The following is a 10,407-nucleotide window of genomic DNA, read 5'->3' on the forward strand; positions in this document are numbered from 1 at the left end:
CTCTCCTCTCCTCTCCTCTCCTCCCCTCCCCCTCCCCACTGGCCCAAAGTGGCCCTACTGTATGGAGTGCTCACAAAAAGGGACCTGTCATGACTGCCCTCTGAAAGACCCAACAAGGAGCTGAAAGAGTCAGGTGTGGGTATTTGTACCCAACCAATGTACAGAAGCTGCTGTTCCCTGTGGTTGAATTTGGGAAAAGCTGGAAGAAGCTGAGGAGGGCAACCTTGCAGGAGGACCAGCAGTGTCAAGTAACCTGAACCCCTGAGATCTCTCAGACACTGGATCACCAACCAGGCAGCATACACCAGCTGATATGAGCCCCCCAACATATATACAGCAGAGGACTGCTGGGTCTGGGTTCAGTCAGAGAAGATGCATCTGACCCTCAAGACACTGGAGGCCCCAGGGAGTTTAGAGGTCTGGTTGGGTGGGGGTGGGGATATCCTCATGGAGACAGGGGGGCAGGGAAGAGGTATAGGATGTGGAATAGGTGGAGGATGAACCAAGAGGGGAATAAAATCTGGAGTATAAAATATAGTAATAACAATGATGATGATGATGATGATGATAATAATAATGTGTAAACTAAAAAAAAAGTTCCTATGAATCACCCTCCTTCTGAACTGGAGGGCATGAGGGCAGCAAGGCATGCCACACAATCTATTTTCAGTTTCCATGTGATGAAATGCCCATGAAATCATCACATCAACACAAATAGCAATTGCTGATTTTTTAAAACCATTTCTGATTTTGAAACATCATTTTCTAAATTAAGAAGTCCCTATGTTTTTAAAATTTTGAGCAATGAGTAATCTGTATTTCATTAGCTCAGTGATTCCAAGTTCACGTAGTGATCATAGGTGAAGTTGTTTATTATTGAGTAGATTCAATTCTCTTGGGAATTACACAGGATTTATTGGTTATAGAACCTTGATTTTTTTCAGACTTCTCCCTTTACTAGGTTGTATTTCATTTTAAAAATATATGTTTTTAATTGAAACAGAATCATACCATTTTTCTCCTCTCCTTTCCACCATGCAGCCCCTCCTGATACTCTTCCTTGAACTCCTCCAAAGCTTCCCATTCTTAAGTTAAAAGCCTCTTTCTCTTTATTATTGTTTTAATATACACATACATATACACATATACATACACATATACATATATGTGCATGCATGTGAATACACAAATACATATAAATACCACCTGCTGGATCTGTTTTGTTCATGACCATCTAAAATGTATCCCTGTGCGTATAGCAGGATTCTGTTCCTTGGTCTTTAAAAAGTCTTAGTCCGCTTCTAAAGATGTTAGCATTTCAACATGATAAGTCACATTGAAGATACCATTTGCATGAGCATGAGCAGAACAATGCCTTGGACATCTAATTCATGCCTGACACTGCTCAGCACATACGTTACCTCAATTATTTCCTACTACAAACCTCTAAGGTCAGTATTTTTATGTCCCTCTGACCTCAAAGCCTACCCTTGTTAGCTATTATTTTTCTGTTGTACAAATGACAATAATTTACTGAATGCCAGCAACGTGTCATGTGCTGCTCCCGACACGAGGGCATAGATAGCTACAGTAAAATTAAGCCCAAGAGAGAAAGGGCCATGCTTTTATGGACCTACGGACTGTGGGGAAGATAGTAAATGAAGTCAGGAGTATAATGGAGGCTGAGAAAGGAAAGGTACAGAGAAAAAATAAAGCAGGCATGGACGCAGGGGATCATCAGAGGGCAGGAGCAAGGTGCACTCTGAAACCCAGTGATGGGAAGCCTTTGTAAAAGAGGTAATATTTGAACAAAGAGCAGGAGAAGGTGGGAGAGTGTGGTATGCAGACCCTGGGGAGGGGAAGGGAAGGGAAGGGAGAGGGGTGTTCTGGAGAGAGCTAACAGAAAGATGAATGCATGAATTTTTACTTTGAGCAAGAGGAAAGCCATGGACCCATAAACCTTCGGAGGAGCTACATGACTGACCTGTGTGAGACATGTTCCATGTGGTTTCAGCATTGAGCCAAGATTGAAGTCAGGTGACCTAGAGGCTGGGAGACCAGTTATAAAGCCACAGAGATAACCCAGGTAAGAGGTGCTGGAGGCTTGGCTCCGGGGATGTGTGAAAAGTGGTTACATTCTGCCTTTGAACTTTGACCCTCATGTCTCAGTCATGTCAGTGCTGAAACTACAGATGCGTGACACCAAACCTACAGATGCGTCACACCATACCTACATGTGGATGGTGTGGGAGATAGATGTATGAAGGACAATGCTAGCTTTCTTTTAGTTTGAATATCTAAGAGGGAGGCTATAGGAGGAACTGATCTTGAAGGTAAGATGGGGAGCTGTATTTGAAAGAAGAATGGAGATGGCAGGGCCTTACAGATTGGCTCAGTAGGTAAAGGCACGTGTATCTAAGCCTAATTTATCTTTGATACATCCCTGGTTCTCACATGATGGAAGAAAATAACCATCTCTTCAAAGTGGCTCACTGATTGCCACGTACACACTGTATCCTGCATGTGCATGTATGTGTGTGTACACACATAAATAAATAATAAAAGCATTAAAATGAAAGCATTGGAGATTGCCTAGTAGGCAGTTTCATATGTAAATCCAAGGTTCAGAGGAGAGACCTGGCTTGAAATATGTAGTGGCAAGAAGTCTGAACTCAACATGAGCAGTATATATCACTTTGACCTTTTCCTTATGTGGCTCTTTGGATGTGGCTATAAGGATGATTTGGGTACGCTCTGCTCTCCCTTATTCTGAATGAAGAAGGGTGGGAGCTGACTCTGCTGAGCTACATTACAGCTTCTGGGCTGGATTTTCTAAACACAGTCTTAAATGTCACCAATGGGAAAATCAGTGTTTTCTTATGGACTAAACAAGGTCCAGGAATGTCCCTGCCTTGTGCAGAGAGTCCTGGAGCCTAGATTTGAGTCAAGTCTTTTACATACTGAGACCTACATGTCAGGCTACCAGTGCTTCATCACAGATCATCTGCCTTGGCTGTCTCTTTAGGAACAGAAGAAAAGCATCCCAGCAGCCCACGAGGTCCCCCATTTGGCTTGTCTCTCACTTACCACATTCAGCAGCATAATGATACAAAAGTTGATGCATACTGCAGTCCCTGTGGTTGCAACCTGAGAGTTATTCCTGATTAATGCCCACTTAAAGGCAGCGAACGTGCTCACAGTCACCACCCTGTAAATGACGATCCCGAACACAGCAGCGATCACCACGCAGATCTGGAAGGAAGGTGGAACAAACCCAGTAAGGCCTTGAGGCCAGGTTTCAGGAAGCAGATTTTCGTTCTGATAAAGTGAGAAAATCCAGAGGTGCTGCTGCTGCTTCCAGACTGCCCCCACAAGAGTGCACTTTCCATCCTGGGGAGTACTTTCTCTGTCTGGGTTTTCTGACCAAAGAGAAGAAAACCACATTGCGTGAAAGCTGAAGACGTGCCCAAGGGAGGGTGTAACACTTGTTAAGGCAGAATGATTGAGTGATAAGACCAACACATATTAATTATAGAAGCCTTGTCATGCTCCTGATTACAGCAGTTTGTTTCCTATTCTTATTCTAGGACATAAATAAAGACCCCCTTGTGTGCTGCAAGACTCCTTAGAGACCCACAAGGCACCATTCTCTCTACTCTCTGGGGACCTTGGGTGTTTCATTTCTTGTAAAAAATATTTGTTTATTTACTTATTCATTATTTGGGGGATCTGTGTGTGTGTGTGTCTATGTGTGTGCACTCATGGGCATGAATGTCATGGTATATGTATGCAGGTCAGAGAACAACTTAAAGGTCAGTTCTCCCCTTCCACCTGGGGGGGGGTGTTCAGGTATCAAACTCAGGTTGTTAAGCTTGACAAGCCCTTTATCTGCTGAGGTATCATGTCAACCCACAACTCTTCTTGCTTCAAATGAGTTAAGCATTCTCAATCTTCAAGATGATTTCCTTTGTCTATTACACCCACAAACTCACCTTCTGCCCAACGTGTACATGAGTGCACACACACACACACACACACACACACACACACACACACACCCCTCCCTACACACACCTGCACACAGCCCAGTGAACACCTCCCAATCCCTCTTTACTTCTCAGCCCTCTAAGAACTACTGAGAACTGAACGTTTCCAGAGCACTAACCCATTGATGTTGCTGCTAGAGTATGGTGCATGCACTAAATAGGTACATCCTCTTTCAGGAGGCTACTTATCATTTCTAACAATCTGGTTCATTGCCATCAGTTTCCTCCATTAAAAAGTGAAGCCCAGAAGCAGGGACAGTATCTGTATACTCCTGCCATGTGTTGTTGAATAAATTAACTACATAGTAGACATGCAATACCTTACTATTAGATGCATACTAAGACTGAAGCATCTCTCGTTGAAGATTCATGGCACTTGGGAATAGTTTATGGTCTCTGTCTACATCTCTATAAAGAATACAATATGATACCCCAGTTTTTGAGCTTTCATTCTGTTGATTCCTGATAGACACTGTGGCCCATTTAATTATTTAAAGCTGAATTTCAAATCCAGTTCCCACCGTAACTGATCTATAGATTCTCTATTGATCTATAGATTCCTTTCCTTACAGTTTGCTTTTGTATAAACTTGGTTTTCTACTAACTTCTGGTGTGAATTATACAAAAAAGCTGGAGTAGGAGCCTCAGCTAAGACTGAGGCTGACAGGATGACAGTAACATAAGAATGGTTAAACAAATATTTTAATCCTAGAGCTATTGATAGGTAGACAGACAAAGTCTACACTCAAGGTCATACCTGATAGAAATTCCACACTAGAGTAACCTAGTGGATTAGTGTCAAAAGACAGGGCATGGCGATACTACTAGCCAATAGCATGACTTCACTACAGCCTCAACCTCCTATCTGCAGGGTCTGTGTTTATAGAACAGGAAAACCTAATCTATATATCTAGATCTTATCTGAGAGATAAGCCAGGAAATACAAATATGTATGTAGAAGGCAAAGCATGGCACAGTTGCTTACAGGTGGCACCTGAAGAAGGCTGTGGCCTTGAGTCTTTCTGCTATCTGCTTCTCCTGTCAATTCCATATCTCACCGGCTAAAAAGGAGTGGATTGCTCTGGTTTGTGGAAGCTTTGCCCTATGCTGTCTCAAGTTTTTGTTCCTTTCAATAGAGTACAGTGAATGAATCAAGAGGTATGAGTAGACTTATGAGCAGATCCTGGGCGATCCTTTAACCTTTTGGAATCTTAGCTGATGTTAAGCTGTTATTACATGTTATTACATGGCAACAGTAATACCGTTTCTGACCAGCAAATGCAGTAATGAGGATTAAATAGTGTACTGTTCGAAAGTGCTTTAATAACCGTGCAAGTAACCTGGTGGCATGATTACTGTTGCAGCAATAAGGGTTTGTACCTTATAAGACTAAAGAGATTTTAAAGAAAAGTTTCAAACCATGAAGAATATTCCTGATGCAGAAACGATAAGTCTGCTGCATTTATCAGTAAATGCTTGATAAGGTTCTGGCTTTCCCGAAATGGGATTCATCCGCTCTTTCTTGGAATACTTGGCTTCAAACTGGGGTCGTATTTCTTCCTGAAAGACAAGCAGACACATCCTTATGTGCTGGAGATGTACAATAAGAACAATTCTTCTTTTCCCATCATAAAATGTAGCCCATAGCTGCCACAACAATCAGCCAGTTAATAAAGTAGGCTTGGAGACACAGGCTTAAACATTTGGAGATTGATTGCTTGAAGAATAGCCATTAAGATGGTGATCAACATTCATTATCAAAATTGATGCAAGTAACAGTTACAGTGTTCTGTTACTATACAAAACTCTGCCTGCAGAAGCAGTGCTATTTCAAACTAACCACATGTCCTATACCTAGTGTTTTAGAACAGCTAAGAAATTGTCATGTTTATTACTAGGAAAGGACATGGACAGTTGAGCAAAGAAGTCTTCTGAATAGACAAATGCTCAAAATTTATTTTATGATTTACAGACTGTATCATTCTTAGCTTTCTTTTTTAAACCTAAAATAGTTTTTAAATGATTTGTTCATTTTTATTTTATTTGCATCGGTGTACTGCCTGCACGTATGTCTGTGTGAAGGTGTCAGATCCCCTGGAACTGGAATTACAGACAGCTGTCAACTGCGATGTGGATGCTGGGAATCGAACCTGAGCCATCTGGCAGAGCACTCAGTGCTCTACACTCCTGAGCTATCTCTGTAGCCCTAGTTTTAATTTTTGTGTACATAGGTTTAGATAACTAAAATCCACAGTGAATTTATATTTTAATGCACCCTTATGAGGGGTGTTCAACCTTAACCAATAGATACTAAATGCATTGTCTAAATTACTTCCAAATGTGGCTGTGTATAGGCTCCCTCAATCTCAAGCCAAGCTGAGGTTTTTGTTTTGTTTCACTGAGCCTTATCCCAGGGTGACTACTTGGCAACTAAAAGGCAATTATGGGATTAGGAAAAGATAATCAGCAAGAGAACACACCAGAGTGCTTCTGGTTAATTAAGAACATGATCTACTTGAGAGCCTAGAAAAGGATGGAAAAAGAGCAAAACTGGGTAGGCTGGAGATTAAGTCCATGTGCACAAAGTGCTCTGATGAAGACAGAAAGCGAAGGAGACAGAAGGGAATTCTGGAGAATGGAGAATGGTCCTAGCTTGAGACTAGCCATGCCCTGCAGGGAGACAGAGTTCCAAATATGCTTGGCTCCTTTTACTCTATTTCAGGCAGTGTAATTTCAGGATACAGAGAGATATTGGCTTTTCTGTTTCCTTGGGAAACTCTCAGTTTCTCAGGATACAGATGTAAGGGCTGCTACCCATGAACTCATTGTTACACTAGACAGTGCCTCCAAACCCAGGAAATCATTCTTTGAAGAATGTTTATAAGATGTAAGAGTTAATGTCTTTCAGATTAATAAGAATTACTGAAATATTCTAATGTCATGTATGAAAATTCCTTGTTGTACATCTTAAATAGATATAAGCACACACACACACACACACACACACACACACACACCCCAAACCAAACCAAATCAAGCCCAAAACAAACACAAAACCAAAGGCAAAAATTAAATGAGCCAGGGACTTTCGTGGGAATAGAAAAAAAAAAAACCATCAAAATGACCTTCCTTGTAAAGCCAATCATGGGGGCCAACATTTTCATAACAGATGTTTCTAAAAAGCCTCATGCTAAAGAAACACACACGTGTCTCTCTAGGAAAAAAAATACCAATAGTAGATGTAAGAAGATTGTATTTTTTTTTTTTTTAGTTTATATGATTCCCAAATCTAGCATGGCTCTTACGATTTGGGACTTAGGAGAGCTAAGAGAATATAAGGGCAAGGATGGATGAGGCCCTGAATAAGTAGGGTCCAACAGAAGGATATGGTAACCAAGCTTAGCATGAACAAATGGGTCAAGAAAAGACAATCAGAATTGGGCACAAATTAGGAAAGCACATAATATATTGACCTGGTAGGGGTAAAGGGGCCAAAAGTGGTTGGGGAGTGTGCCAACAAAGTAGATTCCAAAGGACTAAGCTTGCCCTCTTTGGCACTTGGTCTCCAGTTGACCCCACATGTGTCCACACCACCAACAATGCTACCTGGAATGGCTTTTCCTTAGTATTTAGCCCTTGATGTAATTCTGAGTTTGTGCATAACTGGGGGCTACTGTGGGTCCTAGCTCATAGAAAAATTTCCTATAGTAATTCTCTAAGAAGTGGTTTTTCATGTGCCCAGTGATAGTAGATAAACAACTGCCTCCTTCTAACATACAAAAAATGAATGGTATGTAAGGATTGTCCTCCTGAATCCTACCTATCAGAGGAACAACTGGAATTTTAACTCACTAGCATGTCAAAATGGTGCTTGAGCACAGGGGTTTGACAGAGTATTGCTAAGTGACATCGGACTTCCTCACTCCCTCCTCATGGTAAAGCTTCATTATGTAAGCTTCATTATGTAACCCAGGCTGGCCTTGACTTGAAGACCCCTGCCTCAACTTCCCAGATGTTAGGGTCATCAGCATGTCACCCAGATCTTCCTTATATAACTTAAAATTCCTTCTAAAGACAGGTATTGAAAATGCACTCTGGATAACCTGACTTCCATCATCCAGTGCAGGGTGACAACCCAAGGGCTGTAGTTTTTGGTGGCCTCTGAGATAAGCGATGCAGGCATGACCTGTGATATGAGATTCTGTGGTGTGAGTGACACAGACATGTCCAATGATATCAGATACTCTCAGGTAAGTGACACTCTGAGGTAAGTGACTGACACAGACCTCCTCTTCTTCCCAGTCAATCAGATCCCAGTCATAAGCGATCACTGCTCGGCGTCTCTTCCAGAATTCCAGGAAAACAGTAGCTGGAACAGAGAACAAAGGTAGTTTCAAACAGAAAGCCATATCTTTTTCAATGAGGAATGAAGGCAATGCAGATCACGGCAGCTGTTTGGATCCTCCCTCTTTAAATCAGAATTTACAACTCAACACCATTTAATAAAAAAAAAAAAATTCTGAGAATTACTAAACGTGAGTCAGGTATAATGAAAATTAGAGATTTTTGCCTAGAATTAAATTAAGATGCCTTGCAGGCTAGAGCAGAATAGATTTAACAGAGGCAGAGCCCTTGGGATAAATAATGAAGGAAACTTTCTTATCAATTTCTTACCTACCGCTATGGTATTTATTAAATATAAAAGGCATCCAGGAGCAGAAAACCCCAAACTCTGCCTACCTTTGATGGACAGTAATTTCTTACTCCCAAATCCTCTTCAGAGATGAGCATACAAAATATCTTAACCATGCTTAGATATATATGAATATATTTGCATTTAATATAAATATCTTAGCTGCGAATGGTGGTGCATGGCATTAATCCCACCACATAGGAGGGGAGGCAGAGTCAGGAGAATCTCTGTGAGGTTGAAGCCACTCTGGTCTACATAGTGAATTCCAGGACAGACAATACTATATAGACAAATATTGTCTCATAAGTAAATTACAATACAAATCCTTTTGTAATAAGGATGTTAAAGTGTGATTGAAGAACATGTAGTTACAGTTCTTGGATGCTTTTTCCATCAACATCATCAAAATAATAGCAACGTTTAAAACTAAGTTACACTTCTCCTTTGTCTGGCAAAATTTACGACTGCCACTCCCACTATTCTACTGAATAGGTGTTGCAGCAAGGATTACCAACCATTCTCTGAGATACTTTCTTGGTGCACAACAAAAGACTTGTTGCTGGGAACATGTTACGTAACTACACTTCATAGGGTAGGGCTGTCTACACTGGACTGAAATGGTCACTTTTTTTTCACTTAAGTTGTATTGCATTATGATGAGAAAAGATACATAATTTTAATTTATCTGAATTTGTTAACATTTAAAAACATATTTTGAGTAAATAGACTTACATCACATTCTTCTTTCCCTTTGTACCCCAACTCCTCCCAGAGAACCCCCTTCAAAACCTGTAATACCTTTTGGTTTTTATCATATTCTTTAAAATTTATAAAATATTGTAACAATAAAAATGAGTATTATAAAAGTTGTTTGATATAAAACAACAATCAATTGAACAGTCTGAAATAGATGTTTGTCTACAACATTACTGTAAATACATATTTTTTTCTCAATATAAATTTTCAATAACTCCACATATATTTACTGTATTTTAAAATAATATATCTTTAGTTGTTAACATAAATAGATAAAGTCCTTTTGTTTGTTTGTTTGTTTGTTTTCCTTTTAGTAGAGCTTAAAATCTTGGCTCTTATTGTAAGAGTGGTACAAACACAAAATAAGAACAGTTTTTGGACATTGGAGTTCATTGTAATAAGGCTGTACTTGAGTGTCCCTCACATCATCAAAGGATTTTATCTCCATAGTAGATAAGCTAAGAGTTGACAGTTCTGCTGCACCAAGGAATGAATTGTAGGCACAATTTTTGGATACAAACTTCCTGCTACGGTCAAAGCTATTTGACTTGAGTGATTGTCATCATTCTCAGCCCGCAGGGAACAGGTTACAGTCATTTAAGAAATGGTGTGTGTATTAAGATGGTCTATCCATGAAGTCATTCACCAACTGTTTTGATGTATGGCTCTGCTTGGAGGGTGGCACAGACGTTAGGTGAGGGTAAGATTCTGGTTCATTGGCTGTGATGATTTTGAAAAGTATTCGTCTCAGAATAAGAGTAACTTATAAAGTCCTCTTCTTCAAAGTTGATACAATAATTATGAATATTGTATTAGTCAGGGTTCTCTAGAGTCACAGAACTTATGGATAGTCTCTATATAGTAAAAGAATTTATTGATGACTTACAGTCGGCAGCCCAATTCCCAACAATG

General features: G+C 40.3%; 1 protein-coding gene across 7 annotated transcripts in view; it reads right to left on the reverse strand.

The window, feature by feature from the left end:
- Ano4 (anoctamin 4) overlaps nucleotides 1–10,407 on the reverse strand; it is a 374,740-nt gene that overhangs the window by 34,677 nt on the left and 329,656 nt on the right. For all 7 annotated transcript variants that reach the window (XM_021174227.2, XM_029482964.1, XM_029482962.1 and 4 more), the window contains 3 exons: nucleotides 8,333–8,415; nucleotides 5,466–5,606; nucleotides 3,088–3,252 (listed from right to left, as the gene is read on the reverse strand). In XM_021174227.2, the coding sequence (XP_021029886.1) occupies nucleotides 3,088–3,252; nucleotides 5,466–5,606; nucleotides 8,333–8,415 (389 nt within the window). The remainder of the gene's footprint in view (nucleotides 1–3,087; nucleotides 3,253–5,465; nucleotides 5,607–8,332; nucleotides 8,416–10,407) is intronic.

Source organism: Mus caroli, chromosome 10, assembly GCF_900094665.2.
Source record: "Mus caroli chromosome 10, CAROLI_EIJ_v1.1, whole genome shotgun sequence".
Lineage (NCBI taxonomy): Eukaryota > Metazoa > Chordata > Mammalia > Rodentia > Muridae > Mus > Mus caroli.